The 23887-nt window shown below is 33.6% G+C and overlaps 2 protein-coding genes and 3 non-coding genes across 5 annotated transcripts; 4 read left to right on the top strand and 1 right to left on the bottom strand.

Moving 5' to 3' along the window:
- Window positions 1-2787: 2787 nt before the first annotated feature.
- LOC128182722 (mitochondrial amidoxime-reducing component 1-like) lies at window positions 2788-5866 on the top strand. The gene is made up of 7 exons (XM_052851452.1): window positions 2788-3030; window positions 3291-3467; window positions 4131-4311; window positions 4614-4754; window positions 4908-4972; window positions 5078-5152; window positions 5399-5866. Exons 1-7 carry the CDS (start codon window positions 2825-2827, stop codon window positions 5502-5504), a joined length of 951 nt encoding a protein of 316 aa, XP_052707412.1. The 5' UTR covers window positions 2788-2824; the 3' UTR covers window positions 5505-5866.
- Window positions 5867-5925: 59 nt separating this feature from the next.
- On the top strand, window positions 5926-5997 carry Trnae-cuc (transfer RNA glutamic acid (anticodon CUC)). Its single transcript has one exon. It is a non-coding gene; the product is annotated as a tRNA-Glu (tRNA).
- Window positions 5998-13189: 7192 nt separating this feature from the next.
- Trnae-cuc (transfer RNA glutamic acid (anticodon CUC)) lies at window positions 13190-13261 on the top strand. The gene has a single exon. It is a non-coding gene; the product is annotated as a tRNA-Glu (tRNA).
- Window positions 13262-16371: 3110 nt separating this feature from the next.
- On the top strand, window positions 16372-16443 carry Trnae-cuc (transfer RNA glutamic acid (anticodon CUC)). Its single transcript has one exon. It is a non-coding gene; the product is annotated as a tRNA-Glu (tRNA).
- Window positions 16444-17095: 652 nt separating this feature from the next.
- LOC128182730 (probable 28S ribosomal protein S6, mitochondrial) lies at window positions 17096-23845 on the bottom strand. Its single transcript, XM_052851464.1, has 3 exons — window positions 23687-23845; window positions 18290-18432; window positions 17096-17354 (listed from the first exon to the last, which is right to left on the bottom strand). The coding sequence occupies exons 1-3, from the start codon at window positions 23729-23731 to the stop codon at window positions 17111-17113; spliced, it is 432 nt and encodes a 143-aa protein (XP_052707424.1). The 5' UTR covers window positions 23732-23845; the 3' UTR covers window positions 17096-17110.
- Between the last annotated feature and the right edge of the window lie 42 nt (window positions 23846-23887).

The raw sequence follows: 23887 nt of genomic DNA on the forward strand, positions 1-23887 counted from the left end.
TTTGACAAAGCATTAAAAACATCCATATTGACCATTCTAGATATCATAAATTAAAAAATAAAATTTGAAAAGGACTATATATGATATGGGCCTTAAACAGCTCCCTGAAATGAACATAATTTTACTGTAATTCTTTGTTTCTTTGTACAGATATATGCGTGATGTTTTTTTCATAATTTTTATTTATTCAAGTGCCCACAATTTAGAAATATAACATCGTAAAGATAACCTTTTCCCGCCATTTTTGCGTTTTAGCATAAAACGGCTTGTTTTCAAGCAGTTTTTCTTTCAGAAAACATAGAGAGCATGTTTGAACAAACAAAATATTTTAATTAGAGATGTATCTAGCCAAGATTAATAAGTGACAGGAAATTTTTCCTTGTTTAAAGCGCCTTTCTATATTTCCCATTTGTAATAAGATAGGAAAAATGTCAATTTTTGCCTGATATTAATTAAATTATAAAAATAGCGTCAATTCTGACGTCGAATACTGGCAGTGGGTGCAAATAAATCAAATAAATAGATGAAAAATATATTTTATAACAACTCTTCTAAAAAATACCATTATATAAATAGTGCCTGTTTGGGAGGGTAACAGTTGAAATTGACACCCCGAGAAAACCATTGTCAACCGACGCGAAGCGGAGGTTGACAATGGTTTTCGAGGGGGTCGATTTTAACTGTTACCCTCCTAAACAGGCACTATTTATTTTAATATACTGAATGTCTTATTTTTAGAGAAAACTTTACTACTTTTATATATAAATGATATGAATTCTACGGCGAACCGTACGCGCATAATTTATTCGCATGTAACAATTCTTTGTGTTACCCGTTGTCAAGTGTGTTGCTAACGCTGAGGGTAATAGAACGGATTACCAACTGCGTCTAAACCAATCAGATTTCAGTATTTAACATGAAAGTATAATAAAGCAATTTATTGTACCCGAAACACTTCAAAAAATGGCGAACTATTGGGGCCGACTAAGGTGCTCCGATCTTCAGCCTCAAAGTATTTTTTTATCATAAAAATTTATCCCTCATACTTTATAAATGAAATGAAATAAAAAGAAATGTGCATATGGTATCCATGCATTTATTTTACGAAGTTTTTGCAATTTTGTCTACGATGTATAATGGTATAAATATACAAGTTGAGATACAAGTTGAGATCAAATTAGAAACAAAACCCGGTTGTAACGGTGCATTGGAGGGTCGGGCCCCTTTCCCAGTATGTACCAGGTAGCAGTTTTCCGTAAAACCGCTAAGCTAAGCAGTTCTTTGAATAAATGATGGTAATATAAAACTACAAAACTAACTTAATTTACTTATAGAAAGACAGATTTATGATACAAATAAAAAATAAAAGATTCCGGATAAGTTAGAGTTATTCAACAGTGCTGAGGATCGGAAATCGTTAAAATTTACATTAATTTAGTACATCTACTAACCGTAAAATTACCAAAGAAGTTAATTTTATAGATATTTTCTGTTATACTAGTTCTTTATTCCAAGATATTTATGGAGCATATTTTCTTAAATTAATTGATATTCATAAATACTAATTACTTCGTGGTTTATATACGATGTTTACTCAATAGTATGAAAAAACCTACATTGGTTCTCCTTTAAAACGCTTTCTTTAGCTTGCCAGGTTTCAATGTACGACAAAAAATAACAAGAGGCCAAGAGGCCACATCGCTCACCTAAGCTACCCCACCCCCGGGGATCCTGGTCATTAAATTTAAGTTACTTGAGTTATAACTTTTCTTGCAAATTGGTTTCTGACAAAAAGATTTTACAAAATTTTTGTCTATATATTCTTCGGTAAAACGTCGACCCCAATTGTGACCCGACACAAATTCGAACCCCATGGTAGTCCAAGCCAATCCCTGGCGATCCTAACTTGAACAAACTTGAATGTACACTACCTGAGGATGTTCCTACAGAAGTTTTAGCTTGTCATGCCAAATGGTTTTTGAGAACAAGATTTAAAACATAGTTTTATGTTTATTTCTATGTAAAAATTTGCCCCCCCCCCCCTCCCACAAAAAATTGTCAAGATATCAGATTTATATTTCGCCAGGTTGTAAAAGTTATCACAAATAAGCATGATAAGTCATCTTGCTTGTCACGATAAAATTTGTATTTCGTCGACATAACCAAAAAATTATGTTTATTTTTTTTTTAGATATCTGACGTGACTTGACGATATAACTGTGTAGACCAAACGTTATTTGGATGGAAGAAATATACCACCGTAGAAAGCTCAATATTCAAATGAAACAACCACAGCATAATAATGCACCGTATTCTCATGAAAAAAAAAAACACGACACATTCGACAGCTATGGCGTTCCATACTTAAACGTTCAATCGCAGCTTCTTGCCGGAAAGGCCAAAAAACTGCGATTGGCTCTGTTTTATATTAATTTTGTACATCCCCTCTTTTCGTCTGTGAAAAAAGAAAGCAATCCACATTGTAATTAAATGGACGATCATGTTTAGAAAAACTAAACGGCCATAATTAAATAAATGCTTTCCTTCTCTTACCTAAAATTTTAAACATGCACTTTTCTATTTATTTTGAGCAATGCACTTGTATGTATATTTGTACTGCTTTTGATTAAATAGCTTACTTCATATATACGTGAATCACGTATATTATATGATTAAACAAAACCCTCTACTATGTGAAACAGGTATGCCATTCGTTATCAATACCCCCTTCCTTTAGAAAACAAAATCTGGAGAGTACTAGCTAGAGTATGTCAAGTTTATCATGCCATGACCTACATATACGTGTATAACCGGAACCAGAGGAATGGACACCCTCGTTCCGCTGGCTGTGGTCGGGATCTGGAAGTACCTCGCCGCCGCCTGGATCCGCCGGGATATCGAGCGACAGTTCCAGTATTTCGGAACTGTATCCTGTATAAATCTTTACCCAGTTAAAGGCTGCCATGCTACACTTGTCAAGTCGGCCCGGTGTGGCGCACGAGGCTTGGAAGTCAACGGAGTTAAAGACAGGTATGATGTTATCACATCCAAGAAAGCTTGCAAGGAGCGGATCAAAGTTTGTTCTATACAGTGTGCGATGACATTTGAAATGTCCTGTTTTTTTGTGCTGATTCACTATATTATGAAAACATATCATTTTAAAATCGTTGCAATCTAAAAAACCTAATGTTGAATAATTTAAAATTGATTAACAAGCACCCTAGCTATTAGAAATTAATTACGGCATCACTTAACAGGTCAAGATAATACACAAGGGTATTTTTATATAGATGTATCATGGTTGTGGATAGACAGACGGGTATTGGTCAGTACATGAGGCACTTTCCGAAGATGACCTACATTACGGTCACTGTCGGCGACAGATCCATCCTTCTGGATGCCCCAGATATGGAGACCTTGTGCTTGCCTCACAACCCGGATCCAAGCCAGCAACTCATCATCTGCGAGTAAACATAGTTTTTAGTTTACAAAAGTAATTATAAACCCAAAATACGCGGATCCAGAAAGTTTTTCTGCCCGGGGGGAGGGGGGGGGGGGTATTCGAGGCATTTTCCCGGTAGGCGGTAACGTTACTATGTGAATTTAACCCAGACTCCCAACCCCCGCTTGAGATCTGTGTGGGATAGTGGTTGATGTCCCTCTATGTACTTACGTTGTACAGAATTGTTAGAGATGTCATTCGGAGATTACATGACAGCGACTTTCAAGTTGTGGCTTTAGATTAAATAATTGCGCGGTTTGTGTTAGGAATTTGTTTTTAAATAGTCTTTGTGTGACTTTAAGAGAGAGAAGGCTTCTGAAAATATATGGACGAGATTAAGTTTTACGATAAATGTGTTAGCAGCTATAACACACCGTAGAAAATTGTGTAATACATGTAGTTTCATTTTAGAAAAAATATATAAATGCATAAGAAGGGGGTTTATACGTCGATTGGCAAAAAATGTGAAGTTTAGTGAAAAAGTTATAAATTTTATTAACAATTATATATTTACCGGGGTCTCTACAAGATTTCTTATTAACAACCAAATTTGAGTTATTTCTTTGATAGCGCATTGTGAACAATGACAAAGATACTACACAATATCTGAAACACTCATACCTTACAGAATACATGCATGCAAACTGATGGCGAGAGACTTTGGTGACGAGGCCGCTAAATGGATCGCAAAATTCCTAGAAAACGAAAATCTAAGACTGGTGCATTTCATAGAAAGCAACAATAGGCTAACCATAGAAACTGAAAATAACCGTCGCCAAGGCAACCTCCAAATCTCGCAGGACGACAAGGTAACGTTATTTATAGACGCCAGTTACCAATTTTCCTTTTGTACGTATTTTTACTGGAGTTATTTTTACAAAGACATATTACACAGTTTTGTATAGAGTTACTCTTTTTCTTTCTTTCTCAAACTGAATTGTATTGAAACATTTGATGGTCTATGATGAAAAAGATCGACCATTACGATACATTTTGGAATATTTTAGTATGATTTCTTTTACTTACGCAATTCGTTGTACATAATGTGTTTGATTGATATTTTTTTTAAATTGTTCATGGCTTTCCATTTTTTCTATCTTCAAAATAAAAGATTTCCTTTTCCTGCGTGTCATCCTATTTACTAGCCAATGAAAGGACACTGGACGAGCTGGCCAAACAAACGCCAGAGTCTATAAAGATGGACAACTTTAGACCCAATATCGTCATCGACGGCAAGTCACCGTTTGAAGAGGTAAAAATAATATATGACAACGCTATTAATTTTTTTTCTATACCCATGCGTTATCATTTTTTTCAATATCAGAAAAGTTGCAAAAAATACACATTGAAAAATGTTAAAAGGTGTCGTTTATTAAAAATAACAACATAATTTTGAATTACACAGGATACTTGGAGTCAGATTCGGATCGGAGAAAATGTGGTATTTCGTTGCCAAGAGTCTTGCAAGAGGTATATAGCGAAATAAAGCGTATTTAACTGCATAGTTTTGAAAAGAAATGAATTGGTGAATAGATTATATATCAAGATGAGAATATTGACTTTTTCCTTTAAAAGGTGTATGGTTACAACCATTGACACTGATACTGCCCAAAGAAGTCTGAAAAACGAACCACTTAAAACAATGAAAACGTAATCTCTCTCTCTCTCTCTCTCTCTCTCTCTCTCTCTCTCTCTCTCTCTCTCTCTCTCTCTCTCTCTCTCTCTCTCTCTCTCTCTCTCTCTCTCTCTCTCTCTCTCTCTCTCTCCTCTCTCTCTCTCTCTCTCTCTCTCTCTCTCTCTCTCTCTCTCTCTTCCCCCCATCTCTTCCCTCTGTCTCGTTGTTAATTGTTTGGTTTTGGTATCGTGTGGCTATCTAATGATTTCTTATCTTTGTAGATACAAGGAGTCTGTGGGTGGAGTCCCTACAAGTTTCGGGGTGTACGCTGCCGCAGAAATGGGCGGAGAAATCCACGTTGGGGACGAGGTCTACGTTCTGAAGTGACCCACTTGATCTTATAACTATAATTGATCATGTTAATGTTGCATGCATTGTGTTGGTTCATAGTTTAGTTAAAGTCTATCATGATTCTTGCGTTGATCACATTTTTGTAATAATTGTATACATTTTGTATTTCATGTAAACATGTAGATGGTTATTTGCAAACATGTATTTAATATTCACACTTCAAAGATGAAAAAAAAATATAATACATGTATACAAATTTGCTATTTGTATTTGTGTAAAAAAAGAGATGACATGAATGTTATAATCAAACTGTAACTCATAGCTCGAGTAATTCATTGGTGTATATTTGTTACAATTAGGCAATGTGGGAAAGTAATACAGATACTCTAGATTAAGACATAATCCATATTATGAGCTTAAGCTTATGAGTAAGGTTTCTAATAAATGAAATAGGTCTTCCCAGGTAGTCTAGTGGTTAGGATTCCGCGCTCTCACCGCGGCGGCCGGGGTTCGATTCCCCGTCTGGGAAAATAATTTTATTATCGTTCATCATTGAATGATAAATACATTATTTTACCATTTCAAAGATATTGAAATCAATACCTACTTTTTTCTTAATATTCTTCAATAATTCCAAAGAGAATTACTTCCCTCTGGTACCAGTACTTATTGTACATATATATGCTATTCTGATAACATTGTACATGCTATTCCGATAACATTATACATACTATTACAATAACATTGTTCATGTTATTCCGATAACATTGTACATGCTATCCGATAACATTGTACATGCTATTCCGATAACATTGTACATACTAATACAATAACATTGTACATGTTATTCCGATAACATTGTACATGCTATTCCGATAACATTGTACATGCTATTCCGATAACATTGTACATGTTATTCCGCTTACATTGTACATGCTATTCCGATAACAATGTACATGCTATTCCGATAACAATGTACATGCTATTCCGATAATATTGTACATGCTATTCCGATAACATTGTACATGCTATTCCGATAACAATGTACATGCTATTCCGATAACATTGTACATGCTATTCCGATAACATTGTACATGCTATTCCGCTTACATTGTACATGCTATTCCGATAACAATGCACATGCTATTCCGATAACAATGTACATGCTATTCCGATAACATTGTACATGCTATTCCGATAACATTGTACATGCTATTCCGATAACAATGTACATGCTATTCCGATAACATTGTACATGCTATTCCGATAACATTGTACATACTGTTCCGTCAACATTGTACATGCTATTCCGATAACAATGTACATGCTTTTCGATGACTACACTTTGGACCATACCACTTCATCATTAATAATTTTGATTTGAATTGAAGTCTTATTGCGATTGATTAATTGTTTTTAACTATTATGTCTCGTCGAGATTCTTTTACCTCTTTTGACACAGCAACGAATGTGTTTGGGACCATAACGCAGTGAGGGTTAAAAAAGTTTTTATCGTGCCGACCCCTACCGGTGGGTGTATGTACATGTACATTTACATATATGTAAATTAAATCTAAATGGCTTGCAACTTCATCTAATACTGAACGCTGGTATTTTTACTTGAAGCATGAGTTCAGACAACCAAAATAAGATAATCTCGCGTAACAAGACACTAATAGGTATCAATATACAAATATATTCTGAAAGGTTCCTGGTTGTTGTACATGCATAAATTAACAACAATTCATAATCGAATGATTTTTATTGGTACAATATCGTCCAAATTAGCGAAATTAATAGTGCCCCCCGTCTCAGGAACTGTAGAATCTTGACATTAAGCAATCTTGTAAATCCTAATCCACTGGGGAATGGTTAGTTTCGTTACGTTTTTAGCTCACCTGAGCTGAAAGCTCAAGTGAGCTTTTCTGATCACATTTAGGGGGTTGTCTGTCTGTCCACCTGTCCATGAACTTTTCACACTATTAACATCTTCTCCAAGCACTACTGGGCCAATTTTAACCAAACTTGGGACAAAGCACCCTTAGGTAAAAGGAATTCATTGTTGTGAAAATTAAGGACCACACCCTTTTTCAAGGAGAGATTATTAGGAATTATTGAAAAATTTTGAGATATTTTAAAAATTCTTCTTATCAAGAACCGTTTGGCCAGGAAAGCTGAAACTTATCTGGATGCATCCCCTGGTAGTGTAGATTCAAAATTGCGAAAACCATGATACCCGGGGGGTAGGGTGGGGCCACGATGAGGGGTCGAATTTTTACATTGGAATATATAGAGTAAATCTTTAAAAATCTTCTCATCGGGGTTCGATTCTCCGTCTGGAAAATTATTTTTATTTATTTGTATAATATATTTTATGTAAAATGATAAAGATTGCATGTCAATCCATACTGCGAGCGATGGGTGATTTCTTTCCAAGGGATCGCGGGGATGAAGGTGCTTGTTCCAATTCCCATACGGGGTATAAGAGAAATGGTGTTAATTTCACATTATTTTATGACTGTGGAGGTTAGATGATCAACAATTTACTAATCAGATCAGCCTTATATTTATTAGATTTTATAGCGTATGTACTTTGACAATATCATTTTACAATGCTATAGAATCAAAGTATTAAAACGTCTCTTGAAAGTAAAAACATGCTTCAAACCACGAATGTCGTTTTATTGTCAATGCTGCCTAGGTATTTTAGAAAACTTACCGGTAATCTTAAAGAAATTTGCATGCAATGAAACACGATAGAGTTCTTGGTTTCTTGTGCTTAAAAGGGTAGGGTAAGTAGAGTCCCCCCCCCCCCCTCTCTCTCTCTCTCTCTCTCTCTCTCTCTCTCTCTCTCTCTCTCTCTCTCTCTCTCTCTCTCTCTTTCAAGATTCAGAATATTTTTGTCTGCAGATTTTTTCGTGAACTATTAACTGAAAAAATAATTTCCACTTCCCCTTCAATCTCCTTTAGAAGAGAAGACTGCGCATACGGGACATGTACATGTACTGTTCATATTGGAATATCTACTTTTTAAAAATAACTAACAAAAATATAAAAAAAAATCCAGAAAATGTAATTGACTCCTTCTGAATGTTGAATTGCAAACATATAAAATCTTTACAGTTCAAATATAAAAAAGCATGGTATATTTTGCCATTTGTATGTGTAACAAAAGTTGACATGTTGATTTTAGGCAGATTGTACCACCATATTGTTACCATTACGAAGATATTGATTTGATACCCCCCTTTTTTTTGATATTCTTCAATAATTCCAAAGAGAATTACTTCCCTCTGGTACCAGTACTTACTGTACATACTATTCCGATAGCTACCCTTTGGACCATACCACTCCGCCATACACAATTTTGATTTGAATTGAAGTCTTATTGCGGATTTTGTTTTCCAATTTTAGCGTACACTTCTAGCATCTTCATGTTAATATTTACAATGCAGATATAGTATTAGTTTTTTCACATCAAGATAATATTTCTGTTGATTAATCGTATTCTTATTATGTCTCATCGAGAGTCTTTCTCTCCTATTGACACAGTGCCCAACGAAGTTTATTTTGAACATATTTTATTGTATATATAATATACAAAGGGTTCGAACACAAGTTCTTGCAACTTACTAGGTTCTCACCCAATTACAAGTAATTTGCAATTGTCATAAAACATGGTACAGGTATATACACATATATTGAAAAAAAAATGGTAAAGAACAAAATAGTATACTTATGTAAATCTGCGAGAATTGATTATAAAGTTCTGTACAGCTGTGAAAATTCTAACATTAGTTTTATAATCTAGGTTGTCATTACCCCATAGTAAAGTATGCGAATCTATAATACCTAAATTTTGTATTTGGAATAGTTCATTAAATAAGGTATTCCTTGCATTAGAAAATAGTTTGCAAACAAATAAAAAATGATATACATCTTCTTTCTTTCCACATATGCAATTTGGAGAATCAACAATATTTCTTCTGTGTAAATCATAATTCAGTAAACAAGTGTGTCTTAATTTTGTATGAATGATGTTAGCTACTCTTTTGCCATGAAGAAAATATTTTGGAACTTTTGAATCACTGCCATTATTAGAGATGCTTCTTTGAAACTGGCGGATGGATGTTGATTTTTTAATATCCGAATTTAGAGAGTTCCATTTGCCTATAGCATCTGGAATAAATGATTTTTTATATGTATCATACTTAACTCTAGGAGGTATATAGTTGTCTTCATAACGAGTATTGTAGCGAGAATTGTCTTTCCTAAAAATGTTAGCAATATCACTAAGATATTGAGGCACAAGATTGTAATGAATTTTGTACATAATCGTCATTTTAGCTATTTCTCTCCTTATAGATAGAGAGTCCCAACCCGTTTCGAAATACAATGATTCCCTTGAGGCCAAAATTGGAAGTCCCGTGACAATTCTTGCAGCGTGTAGTTGTACTTTCTCTAACTTTTCAATTTCTGCAGAAGAACAACCATCCCATACAACAGAAGCATATTCTAATATTGGCCTTACAAAAGTTATATATAATTTTGATAGTTTGTCTCTGCCTAAAGTAAATTTAAGTTTCTTAAGTAGTCCTAATTTTTTACAAGCGATGTTCACTATATCATTGATGTACACAGACCACTTCAAATCATCAGAGAGCGTTAGGCCTAGATGTTTATGACAAGAAACAATATCTAACTGACAATCTTGAAAAAACAGTTCTGGGGTTACATTACGTTTTGATTTTCTAAAAAATACAACTTTGGTTTTATTAGGATTAAATTTAAGTAACCAATCATTGGACCATTTTTCTAATATTCTAAGGTCATGATTTAACACATTTTCGACATTTCTTAAGTTTTTATCCGCATACTGAATTGAATTATCATCTGCGTATAATCTACAAAAGGACAACATATTTTGTGCAACATCATTGACATAGATTAAAAACAAAAGGGGCCCAAGTACAGATCCTTGTGGCACTCCAGCATTAATACTTAAGCTGGATGATAATAAATCTTTATACATCACTTTTTGAGATCTGTTACACAAATAGCTGCTAAACCATTGAAAAAGATTGCCACAAATACCGTAAGTTTGTAATTTAAAAAGAAGCCCTTCATGCCAAACTCTGTCAAAGGCTTTTGATAGATCACAAAAAACAATGCAACATGATTTACCCTCATCAATATTCTTAACAATGCTATGATATGTCTCAATTAACTGGTACACTGTTGAATGACCGGGTAAAAAACCGGCTTGGTATTTATAAAATAAATTGTTACTATTGAAATAATTATAAACATGTTTGAAAACAATTCTCTCCATTATTTTACTTACACAGCTTAGTAAAGAAACAAGTCTATAATTACATGCGAGTGATGGGTCCTCTTTTTTAAAAAGAGGTAGAACATGGGCCATTTTCCAACTATTAGGAAATGATCGTTCTAAAAGAGACTTATTAAAAAGTAAACATAAAGGCTTGCATATTGTAAACATAGTTGATTTTAACATTTTGTGACTAATACTATTAGGTCCAATAGCTTTGTTGACTGGCAAAACAGATATAATGTCAGTCACTTCAAACTCTTCAATAAAAATGTTGTCTAAGGTTTCATCACATTGTAAGTACAATTCTGGTAAAACCTTACCGGTAGTCAGAATATTCGAAATAGATGAAAAATATTTGTTAAGCACTTCTGTCTTATCAACATCAGAAAACGCTGTTTTAACATTATTTTTATCATCTGTGTATTGTAAAGGTGGAATTTCACTGGTTGTTTTTGTTTGGAAAACGTCTTTAAGAAGTTTCCAGTATAATTTGTTATTGCTTTTACTAGAGTCATCAATAAAAGTTTCAATGTTGTCGTAGTAGTTAGAAAATGCTTGCTTTTTCATGTTGTTTACTTGATTTCGAACTTTTTTATACTTTGACCAATCACATATTTTGTTAGTTTTCATTGCATGTTACGTAGACGATCTCTAATCCTAATTGTTTTACGTAGAGTAGAATCAAACCATGGCTTATCCTTAGGTCGAACAGTAATAGTTTTCTCTGGAATGCACTCACGTACGCATTTGAGGAAATGAATGGTAAAATTTTCAGCAGCGACAGAGACGTTACTGGCTTCAGATATAAGAGTTGACCAGTTACTATCCTTAATCAAAGATTTAACCTATCAAAGTCAGCACTTTTATAATCCCAAATTTTACGTTTGTACGCCCGCTTTAAATTATACTTCAGAACAAGCGAGATATGTGTAGCTTTATGGTCACTAAGAGTAGAGTCAATTTCAATAGTCCCTGCTTCGCCTATTTGAGTATCTATTGTTGTGAGAATAGGGTCTATAAGTGTGCGTGTCGTGCTGGAAATTCGTGTAGGTTCGTGGATGTTGTTAATTAAACTATAGTTTAAACGAAGGTGTTCGGCCGGGTCCATAAAGCGGGGAGGGTGAATTTTTTTTTATCGTGCCAACCCCTATCGGTGGGAGCATGAACATGTACGTATTTTAGAGGCGTAAGTCCAAACAACCAAGCTAAGATAAATCTCGCATAACGAGACACATTAGGTATCAATATACAAATGCATCCTGAAAGTTTCTTAATTATTGTACATGCATAAGTTAACAACAATTCATAATCAAATGATTTTAATCGGTACAATGTCGTCCAAATTAGCGTAATTAATTGAGACCCCGTCTCAGGAACAGTAGAATTTTGCATTTAAATATATTTGTTTTGTTTTAAAAATGTCCTGCTTGTGTCTAGTTTTTAGCTTCAGTTTCTGTTTGAAGAACTTGAATAACAAGATCATTGAAACATTTCAGATATATTTACATACTATAAAGAATTTGTATAGAAAACCAGGTCTGTTGATTCAAGATTGTTTGTCTTGTATATATATATAATAAAGAGGTAGATATTTGATGTTTAATCCTATTAAGGTACATAGCATAGTTTATGAAAGCCGAAAGGGGGGGGGGGGGGCAAAAACAAAAAAACTTTCCCCAGAAACCTTCAAAATCCTAATCCTTGGGGAAGATGGAAGGGAAGGGGAGGGAAAAGCGATAAATACCTTGTAGGGCTAGTTTCGTTAATTTTCCTATTTTTTTTAACTGAATCTTAAAAGTGGAAGGTGGAATCCTTCAAAATTGAATTTTCTATAGGTGAATTTTAGAAAAATGTTGCGGAAAAAGAGCTGGAGAACCCCCCCCCCCCCCACCCCCACCCCCAACCCTGCGCATTCTACGTGCCTGCTTTTACATGACTCATCTGATTTCCACGAATGCAATTATAATCCACAAATTTATGACAATATCTAATGAATCATTCAATATCTAATATGAACATAACTAATCGTAGGTTCACAGAGGGGTATGAAAAAAATACAATTGTATACATTGATAAAGACAGAAATAAAATTATAAGTTATAACAAAATATGTTTACGATTCCTCGGTGTCGTTTTCACTGATTATTTTAACAGCTTGGATTTGGGGTCTGAATACCGGGCTTTTGTCTTGTATTTTTTTTTGTGAGCGTGTTTGGGCATGTGTGTAAACATGTAAATAAAAACACGTGTGCCAGTAAGGCACACGTGATAAAATTACCACAATAAACATGCATCGCACAGCAGCTATTTGCTGATGCGAGTAGACTTGATACTAATTATAAAGGGTATATACATGTATAATTCACTCCAGAATAGAACATCAGCTTCCCAGGTAGTCTAGTGGTTAGGATTCCGCGCTCTCACCGCGGCGGCCGGGGTTCGATTCCCCGTCTGGGAAATAGTTTTGATTTATCTGCATAATATATTTTATGTAAAATGATAAATATTTCATGTAGATCCATACTTTGAGCAATCAATGGTTTCTTTCCAGTGTTCTTTCGGATTCGTTGTACAAAATATAACGTGTTAATTCTAAATTATTTTATGAATTTATGGAGGTTGAGTGGTCAACAATCTACAATCGGATCTATACCTTATTTTTTTTTAAAATTTTATAGTAGTAGTTTTTGGCGTATACATTACATACATTGCCATAGCATACATTTCACATACTTTACAATAATTGTAGGTACAGGTGGGAGACAGGTTTATATATATATATATATATATATATATATATATATATATATATATATATATATATATATATATATATATATATATATATATAAAAGCACTAAAAATAACCAACGACACGAACAATAAAGTAAAATATTGTCAAATTTTCGGGACAACCCGTCCCTTCTTCAGGACAACAAAATAAAAACTACATAAGAAAGAAGAAAAACATCTACAAAACTAGCACTAAACTAAACTAAATAATATATAAAAAAACTAGATAATGTTTAAACACCGGATCAAAACGTGGCAGCTACATCTTTATATTTAAGAATTCGAGCCCGACGGACGGGATTTTTCTTTCTCGGGCTCGAATTCTTAAATATAAAGATGTAGCTGCCACGTTTTGATCCGGTGTTTAAACATTATCTAGTTTTTTATATATTATTTAGTTTAGTTTAGTGCTAGTTTTGTAGATGTTTTTCTTCTTTCTTATGTAGTTTTTATTTTGTTGTCCTGAAGAAGGGACGGGTTGTCCCGAAAATTTGACAATATTTTACTTTATTGTTCGTGTCGTTGGTTATTTTTAGTGCTTTTTTATATCTCATCTTATAACCTTGTATCTTTTGATCCGACACTTTAGATAACGAGTGTTGTTGGTTTGCTAATGCTTCTTTTATATATATATATATATATATATATATATATATATATATATATATATATATATATATATATATATATATATATATATATATAAAGTGGATGAAAAAATATCCAAAAAGACAAACAAAGCAGTAGTTATATATAAACTAAAATCTCTCAATTAAAAATTAAAACAAATGTACTTTGACCATAGTATTTTTCCTTGTTATAGAATTCAATAAAACTTGTGAATATTCTGTTGTAAGTCAAAATATGCCCCAAACCACAAATGCCGTTTTTCCTATCAATGCTGCCTGGCCCTTTTGAAATCTAACCTTGAAGAAATTTAACAAATTTGCCATTAAACACAATAGAGGTCTTGCTTCCTTGTGCTTGGAAAGGTAGAATGTGGTATCAATGTTTATTTTTATAACTTTTTAAAATTCAATTTAGATATTTAAACTCCTCAGGGAAGTGGGGGTTGGTCCCCTCTTTCTCTTTCAAAATTCAGAATATTTTTTCTCGTCAACTTTTTAAAATTGTGTCAACAGAAAAAAGGCCTGAATATAACTTCAACCCCCTCCCAATCCCCGTTGGATGAGAAGACTGCACATTCGGTACCAGGGATGGGGTAATTGAAAAAAGTATTTGTAATTGAGTGTAATTAATTACATTTTTCAAAGTAATTGAAAGTAATTTGTAATTGAGTCTGTCTTCAATTACAAGTAATTGAATGTATTTAAATACATTCCAAAAATATTGTGTATTTTCAATTACATCTCAATTACTTTTTTCCAAATTTAAAATATAAAAAAGGTGTCTTATAATGATAAATAGATTTTATACATGTTTGGCATGGACTTTTGTTTATACAATAATTAAATGTCCCATAATGTTTCATATGTTTATACAGCATAACACACTGCCCAGGGCAATAGGTAAAGATCTAATTTTGTGGAGGTGTGAACTCCTCCAATACCCAAGAACCCCCATTGATTTTAGACTTGAGGGAGTCAAAATATCTCATTCTTGTGAATTATAGCAATTATTATTTATATACTGATATGCTGTACTGCTAAAAGTTGTAGTTTCTGAATAAACAAGTTTTAATATGTGAATAAAAATTAATTCACTATAGAGAAAATATTATTCATAACCAAAAATGAACTCAATGGTACTTAATGAATTTAATGTTAAAGAAAATGTTTATAGAAATTTTCAAGAAATCTGATCTGAACTGAACTATACAACCTTTAAAAACAACCGTACATAAAGCTCTGTGTATCTTAATGGCAGTTGATGATGTTAATATATGTATATGTTCTCAAGATTTAAAAAAATAAAACTAAAGTATTTGAAATGTAATTAATTACATTTATCAAAGTAATTGAGAGTAATTAATTACATTTTTAAAAATCAATGTAATTGTAATTGCAAGTAATTGATAAAATTGTCAATGTATTTGAAAGTAATTAATTACTTTTCAAAGTAATTGACCCCAACTCTGTTCGGTACATATACTGTTTTCAAATTAGAAAATCTCTTTTTTTAAATAACTTTAAATGACTCTTTAAGGTCAAGATCTAGTAAATGATTCCAGACTGTCTTTTTGGTGCTAGAACCATTATGACGTCATAATTGATTTGATGAATCTTTTCCCGTATTTTACGGCTTGAAAGGAATTATGTAGAAAATTTAACAGTATTTTGACATTCTATGTTAAATCATGGAGAAAGTAATCCTGGTACCTATACTCTATTTGACATCAATTTTAAGAGGAGGTCAAGAGTTTGTTTAATGCCGTTTTTGGAGAGACTGTAAGCAATCTAGATATATTCCATTAAAACTCCAAGATTTGTTACTTTTATCCTTCATATTTCATAGAAAATGATTGTTTATAACATGCTTTTTCATTATGTTAACCAAAAATTTAAGCCCCGGTAGACCCTATGAAACAAAGATATTTTTATGAAGCATCATTAAAAGAATTTATATCTTGAATTTCATAAACCTGTAGGCACCTTTCATTTACTAGATCTTGACCTTAAAAGAAATATAAATACATGTATTATCATCAAAAGTTTTAAAAGCTTTGAAATTCAAATAAATCCCATGCAGAGAGACGCTTATAAGTATGAATATGCGATATCTTTGAATATCCAGCTCAATAACTTACATGTACCTTCCCAGGTAGTCTAGTGGTTAGGATTCCGCGCTCTCACCGCGGCGGCCGGGGTTCGATTCCCCGTCTGGGAAAACTTTTTGTCTAAATTGATTGCACTGTTTGATGTCGTCTCGAGTCGCATTTGCATTTAGTATGTTTAGTTTAGCATTTGCATGCAATATGGACTCGCTATGGATCTTGATTTCAAAATTCAGCAAAGTGACGTATAGGTTCATAATCATATAAATATAAAGAATTGTTGCACCCGTTTAGAAACCATGCAAAACTTTGTAAAAAAAAAAAAAAAAAAAAAAAAAAAAAATTTAAAAAGTTCCAACAAGGGAACAGGAGTAAAAACTATTCTCATAAATAATCTAAAGAATATCTGAATAATCATCAACAGCTGACTTCAGTGCATTACATTATGAACTTATGCAAAAGTACTTTCATATCCAAAGTACATATGTATGTGAGCAGTTATAAATTCTGTTCGATTTACTTGAATATTTTATCTCCTTGGTAATTTTAACTTTAATTTAAATTTTCAGGTGTATCTTGTGTATATTATTTATCATTTTTTAATACTGAACATAGAATCTCCTAAACATTAAAAAGTGTTTGAGAGAATTCTGGTAGTATCAGCATATCTTAAAACTCTTCAAAGCTAGTTTTATGACTCTTTTTAAAATATGCAAAGAACATACACATGAATTAAACATAAATTACTTATCAAAAAGACAAAGACTTGATTATCATGATTTATTTTTCTCTATTTTGTGTTCTCATGTAAGTTTTCTTTAACTTGTTCCTTTTCCAGTTTTTCCTTTTTGTTTCATCGATTGATATTTCACCAAATTCACATTGTCTTCCAGAAGTACAAGGTCTGATGAAAGATTGATCCAATCTAATGGCATTTGTCCTGATCACATCAAAGTCTTTTCTCACTTCAGACAATATTGTCCTAGAATTTGGAATGGACATATCAACATCTAATAGAACATACCTGCAAAATAAAGTTAAATGTATTAAAATCATTTTAATACTAACCTTTATCAGAAAAGGACAAAATTAATGTGACATGTTTCGTATATCCAATACACATTTTGTTAACATGAGTATTTTAACTATTTTTGTGTCCATTTGATCATGATAACATTATACATACTGATACTGACTGTAATTCAGCACTAATATTTGTGGAAATGATTACATTCACCCCCCCCCCCCCCCCCCCCAAAAAAAAAACCAAACAACAAACAAACAAGCAAAACAAAAACCAAAAATTAAAAAGAAAACAAATTTAAGATGGGCTGCATGTATTACAACTAAATCTGAGTTTCTCTAAGGGTTACTAATAATGAGATATACATGATTTGTCTGCCCCTGGTATAGAGTAATCTATGTCTAAAGAAGAGTACACAGTACCGTAAATGTACCGGTATTATATTTGGCGTGTATGATATTTTGCGGAAAATAGTATTAGTTTTTGAACAAGTTGCGGTGGATTTGAATATGCATATTCATGAATTTTGGCGGGAAATAGTATTAGTTTTTGAACAAGTTGCGGTGGATTTGAATATGCATATTCATGAATGTGAATATTCTTATACATATATGCATGGCATTTAGCAATGTACTTTATTAAGCAGAAGCTGCTTTCCGCCAAAAGCACTTAATAGAATTCACAGCCAAATGTAGTATGTTTACAGTAATCGTTGACGATATTAACTATGAGACTCAAGATCACACTTGCAAAATTTTCCTTAAAATATGCTTGTTTCAAGGATTAATGATTTATAATATTACTGCAGATAAAGTGCTCCTTTCAAGGTTTTATAATGTTTACCACGGAACAAAGTGCCCTTTTCACCATTATTTTACATGCCTTTTTCAAATCCTACATTTAACACTATGATAACATGTACTAAATGTGCCCACCTTGCCTGTGTCCACCTCTGTCCATCAGGGCTGGACATTTTGTACGGGGTGTCCCTCACCCCAAGGTGTTCAACCCTCTTTATCACACCTTCTCCATTCCATATCGTTTGACAAACTCGCTTCAACACCTGCACTGTTTCCGTCTAAAAATAGAAAAGTGAATTGACATTCACCCTTAATCAATGAGATTAAGACAACACAATATCTTAACTTATTACATTTTACTACTGGTTCACCAGTTTACTTGCCTCAAACACTTGTCCAAACACCGTTACTGACCTTGGAAAGTTAAATATGTTAAATTCAAGTTGGGATCAAGAGTTGACATTTTTACCTATAAACAAACCTCACCATTTCAATTTACGAGGCTGGTGATGGTTATTAAAAGATATTCTGAGGCAAGTAAAATAATGACATCTAAAGTAAAATGTCTCAGAATTTTTTTGGTATTAAAATTATCACAGAATATATTCCTAAATTAATTTATAAGTTTTTTTTGCTCAGTATTTGTCTTTGAGAAGATGATATCTTGACGCCTGCAATTCTAGTCAAGTTTTCTATCACTGGTTACCCTGCTAAAGTCAAAAACTCATCTGTCTCCATTCCTTTCCTGAATTTCACTCAATTCAAGTTCTCTTTTTACCTGGTAAATGGGACTGTATGTTCATATAAAACTTTTCAGATGCACTAGAGTTTTAGGAGTTGGCATGGCACCAAATGTAAAGGGACTGGAGCAATAATTGTGGACAAGACCAGAATTCAAGACAAGGTCTACTTAATTTCTAGATAAATGTTCTACGATCTCAACTACATGTATCTGGCTCAAGCCAATAAAACCTGCCAGTCACATTCCTTCCCCTTAAGTGATCATCTTTATCAATGAAAAACTTCCCAGGTTCTTTCTCCTGGCAAGAGTTAACCTGTTAGTCCCAAGAATTGCTTACAAGATCAAATGGGAGAAATAATGGACCACACAAGGATTTGAACCTATGGGCCCCCTGAATCGATTAATTTGTCAATTGTTCTAGGCCAAAAAAAAATAAAATGTGTGTTTCCGGTTTCCCGACCAACCCTATTTTTTATGTGCCGACCCTAACACTTTTTATTCCAAATCCAGATTACCAATCGTAATTGGTTTAAACAATAGAGTCTTTACAAATTGGAGTTTAAAAACGCTTGCAACAATTCAATAGAAAACACCACTTATCAAAGCGTTTTAAAGATTTCTAAGTGCAGATTGACAGCATGGATGAAAGTTATCCTTGCATGGTTATTTTAGCTAAATTATCAATGCAATAAATAGCTTCTTAGGGCAGTGATGTGTTATAAATTAATACAAAGATGTACATGAAAAAAGCAGAGGCCAAGTTTTTTTTTTATTTCTGGGTGTGGAGACTGCAGACATCGTAGGTCTTTGAATAGGCCTAACAATCATTCACATTTTAAATATGATTTTAAAATGCTGCATTTCAATTGCAAATGAATTTTTTGAAATTAAACCATTAATGGTGTATTAATTTTTCTAAAAAATTTATTGAAAAGATTTAATTCTAAGGCTCTCGTCTGATCAACCAGAATTTCCTCTGCATCTGAATTCACACCTACAGTTACGATATTATTGTCTACTGTTATGTCAGTTGACCACGAAAATAGAACTAATAACTACTATATAATATATTTGTGGTAATGAGTATCATACTCTGTTAATCTATAATAGCTGTCATATTTATATTTTCTATTTACAGGAAAATAAAATCTTCCTATACATTCCAAATTAATCTATATTTACATACAGATTTTGTACATATTTCAAAAAAGAAAAACACACACCTACAGTGTTATTACTAATCATTGGGTGTACAAGCCCAAATATAGAGCTTCATCAAATAATATCAATTTGAAAAACTGTAAAGAGGAAATAAAGATTGAATGAATCATATGTAGCTACTTAGTCTGTGGCATTCAGTCATTATGTTACCATTTTACCCTCTGTACCTTAGTGACTTACAAGTATCTTTAATAATTTGCTACTTTCATTTTCCAATGCTTTTACACTGTACCCTCCTTGTAGCCCTTTTTCTCCTTAAAGATATAGAAGTGTACCCTAGGGTACAAAGGTATCACCTCAAAACATAATCCTAATTTCTTGCCATATACTGTTTTTTTTTATGGAGGGTAATCGTGTTCAAAAATCCAGACATGTAAACTTGTAAATCCGAATATGCAATCGTGTTGATGTGTGAGCCTGAGCATGAATATGTGTAATTCTGATCGTGTAACCTATAAAACTCGGGCATAAACACGTGTAAGATTTGACTCAGTTCCTTCGCATGATGCACATTTTGCAACTTTATTGTTTACATTAGTTAATTAAACCTTCAACTTTGCACACTTTCAATCCGTAGTTTCTGCGTTTGTAACTTCAGGCTCGGCAATAGCACATCTGACATGATACAAATTAACAAATGTAAAGTCTACAAGTTTGTCGAATTTTGACATGACCTTATATGGAAACAGTGACGTCAGTGATAGAAAAAGGCTAGCTGCAAGTAAAGGCATGCCGTAATCGCCGGAATAGGGACGGAATAAATAAAAAAAAATATATTAGGTAAGCCTATAATCATATTATCTCTGGATAACAACATTTCATAGAGTATTATTTTTCGGAAAATTAAATTATGGGATTGGTGTACATTTTATCAAGATAATGTATAAAAGATGCGAGTACAGAATTCGATCGGCTTCAGATATCCTCTTAGAACTGAAAAACATTACATTTAATGACTTTGTTTGAATACACGTGTATAAAGATATATACGCATTTTTATTCATAGGCGTCTGAACAGGGAAGGGGGGGGTTAGGGGGGCTGGGGGGGGGGGGGGGGGGGGACTTAGCCCCCCCCCCACTTTTTTGCCAAGTTGGACAGGAACATAGCAACAGGGAGGATTCACCCCCCCCCCCCCCCCCCCCCACTTTTCCTCGCAACAAACAAAATTGTTCCTTGAAAGACCTTAAAGAGAATGAAATATTAATAATGATATTGAAAATTAGAGTCATAGTAGGTATACTAGCACCCCCCCCCCCCCACCACCACCACCACCACCACGGATAAGGAATTTCATGACTTGAGGGGAAAAATTGGGCAGGTAAGATTGGAGTTATTGGTATACCTCCCCCCCACGGATTAGAATTTTCATGATTATGGGAATTCTTGTCAATATTATTCATGATTAGTTTAGCCCCCCCCTTTCAATTTGCTTCCGACGCCACTGTTATTAGAGTATATGCAACAAATTGTTAACGTATAGGCCTCGGCTGAATTAAGAAAATATCTCCAAATGCATCCTTATCGCTACCACAAAGTTGTGACAAGACCCCCCCCCCCCCCCTCCCCACGCGAAAAATTACACGGGGTCCGTCAGCCGAGTTGCAAAGTTATCGATAAGAAAAACGAACTATTTAAAGACATTGGTTTTGAGATTGTGATTACCCGGTAATATGAGACATAAGAAGCGACACCCTCTTTAAAAAAAATGAATAAAAAATCCATGCAAAGATAAGGTTAACTGTCGTGAAATTAAAATGTGTATAAATTATTTTAAGAAATGTTTCTTTGCATTGTCGGCAATATATAGGGAAAAAAGCCTATCATGCAGGTAAGAATTGACATTTTAAAAAAATCATTTTAAGCAATTATTACGGCATTGAGTATGACGTCCTGAATGTCGGTTCAATACAGACTCACTTTGTGAAGCTGGCTGATCAAAAATTTCTGGAGAGCTAGTATAATACAACTTTACAGCCACCTGTGACCTAGCTGCAGGTCTGTAGCTCCCTGTCTAAAAAAACAGATGGACGATCTTTGAGCTACAGTGCCTCCCATAGTAAAACTTCAATTTACGGCGCACAAAAAATATGCGCTAGTTTTTTTTATTATTATTGAAGATTGTGTTATTTTTTATCTTTCACTAACACAACAACAAAAAGTATAAATACATGTAAAGTAACATAAATTTTTCCGCGAAAAATTACCAAATACTTGCAGGTCGTTTATTCTAACTAATTCAGAAAAATAACAAGAGTAAAAATGGGGTACTCTATATGCAATGTTTTTGCCCAAAAATGGCTAGGTTCAACAGCTGATATTTTTATAAATTATCAGAAATCAAAATCCTAGCAATTTGCTTACTTCTGATATATATCATAATGTATAAATGATCTGCAAAAGAACAACTTCCTATCTTGAAAACTGTTCGAAGAGTTATCGCTACAATAAGGGTACCTTTTTGACAGCCACTCGCCCGTCTGCAATTTTTACTTTTTCAATAATCGGAAACCCGGTTAAAAATTCACTCTCAAAATTCTTAGAAGCAATTCGGAAGCAATGGAGTTACATGGAACCTCACGGCGGTCTTCGAACCCCATGCCGCTCAAAATATATTTACCCCCTTAGGAAATTTCTTGATCCGTCTCATTTCTCATTTACTTATATTCCAGTTTAAATTACATGTCAAATTTTTTTTAGAGATATAAGATATTAGGCATTTCCTTTTATAATACCATGAGAATTATATTACGGAAATCAGCGCATTCGTCACATCGGCAACAATTTTTTTCTACATGAACCTCTTCCTGTTTGGTCCAGTTTCAATCATACCTCAATTTGTTTCTAAAAATAATAACGTTGTTTTCGATAGAAAAGGTGTCGTTCATTAAAAGCTTATTGCAACAGTTTAGCTGAATATTATGTTTATTTTTCGTTCATTCCGGTCCGGCGGTTACGGCATGCCTTTTCCCGCAGCAAGGCAGTTGCCATATAAGGTCATGTCAAAATTCGACAAACTTGTAGACTTTACATTTGTTAATTTGTATCATGTCAGATGTGCTATTGCCGAGCCTGAAGTTACAAACGCAGAAACTACGGATTGAAAGTGTGCAAAGTTGAAGGTTTAATTAACTAATGTAGACAATAAAGTTGCAAAATGTGCATCATGCGAAGGAACTGAGTCAAATCTTACACGTGTTTATGCCCGAGTTTTATAGGTTACACGATCAGAATTACACATATTCAGGCTCAGGCTCACACATCAACACGATTGCATATTCGGATTTACAAGTTTACATGTCTGGATTTTTGAACACGATTACCCTCCATACTTTTTTGCCCTACTGAGCTATCTTGCGCTGGTGATTGAATCTTTCTGAACGTCAGGGAAAAGATCGATGAGCAATGCATGGTCATGAGTATTATCTCAGGTCTTTAGAGAAGTGGACAGGCAAAGTCTACATCCATGTTCACTTCTCTAAGGGACGTATATATACGTCCCTGCTTCTCTACACAAATTAAACATAAACTTTTAAATGTTAATGCAATGCGATATTGCATATCAAATTACCTTAGCTAATGATTTAGCAATAATGGACACTTCATAGGACGGCATGTTTTCAATTAGAGAAACAGTAAAAGATTCACTTCACCAACATGTGTGCCCCTGTTTTTCTATTTTCTTGACTTTCAATGTTATCGATGTCGAATGTAAGCTTGGAAGAGTAACTCGTATTTAAAATGTTTCGTAAACATTATTCAAATAAATCTC

Source organism: Crassostrea angulata, chromosome 5, assembly GCF_025612915.1.
Source record: "Crassostrea angulata isolate pt1a10 chromosome 5, ASM2561291v2, whole genome shotgun sequence".
Lineage (NCBI taxonomy): Eukaryota > Metazoa > Mollusca > Bivalvia > Ostreida > Ostreidae > Magallana > Magallana angulata.

Coding starts and splice junctions, on each gene's coding strand:
- LOC128182722 (XM_052851452.1), top strand. CDS start 2,825: ATGGACACCCTCGTTCCGCTGGCTGTGGTCGGGATCTGGAAGTACCTC. Junction 4,755..4,907: donor GCAAGTCACCGTTTGAAGAG/GTAAAAATAATA, acceptor TGAATTACACAG/GATACTTGGAGTCAGATTCG. Junction 4,973..5,077: donor TGCCAAGAGTCTTGCAAGAG/GTATATAGCGAA, acceptor TTCCTTTAAAAG/GTGTATGGTTACAACCATTG.
- LOC128182730 (XM_052851464.1), bottom strand. CDS start 23,731: ATGCCGTCCTATGAAGTGTCCATTATTGCTAAATCATTAGCTAAG. Junction 18,433..23,686: donor TTGCTAAATCATTAGCTAAG/GTAATTTGATAT, acceptor TTCTATTTTTAG/ACGGAAACAGTGCAGGTGTT. Junction 17,355..18,289: donor CAGAGGTGGACACAGGCAAG/GTGGGCACATTT, acceptor TTTATTTTGCAG/GTATGTTCTATTAGATGTTG.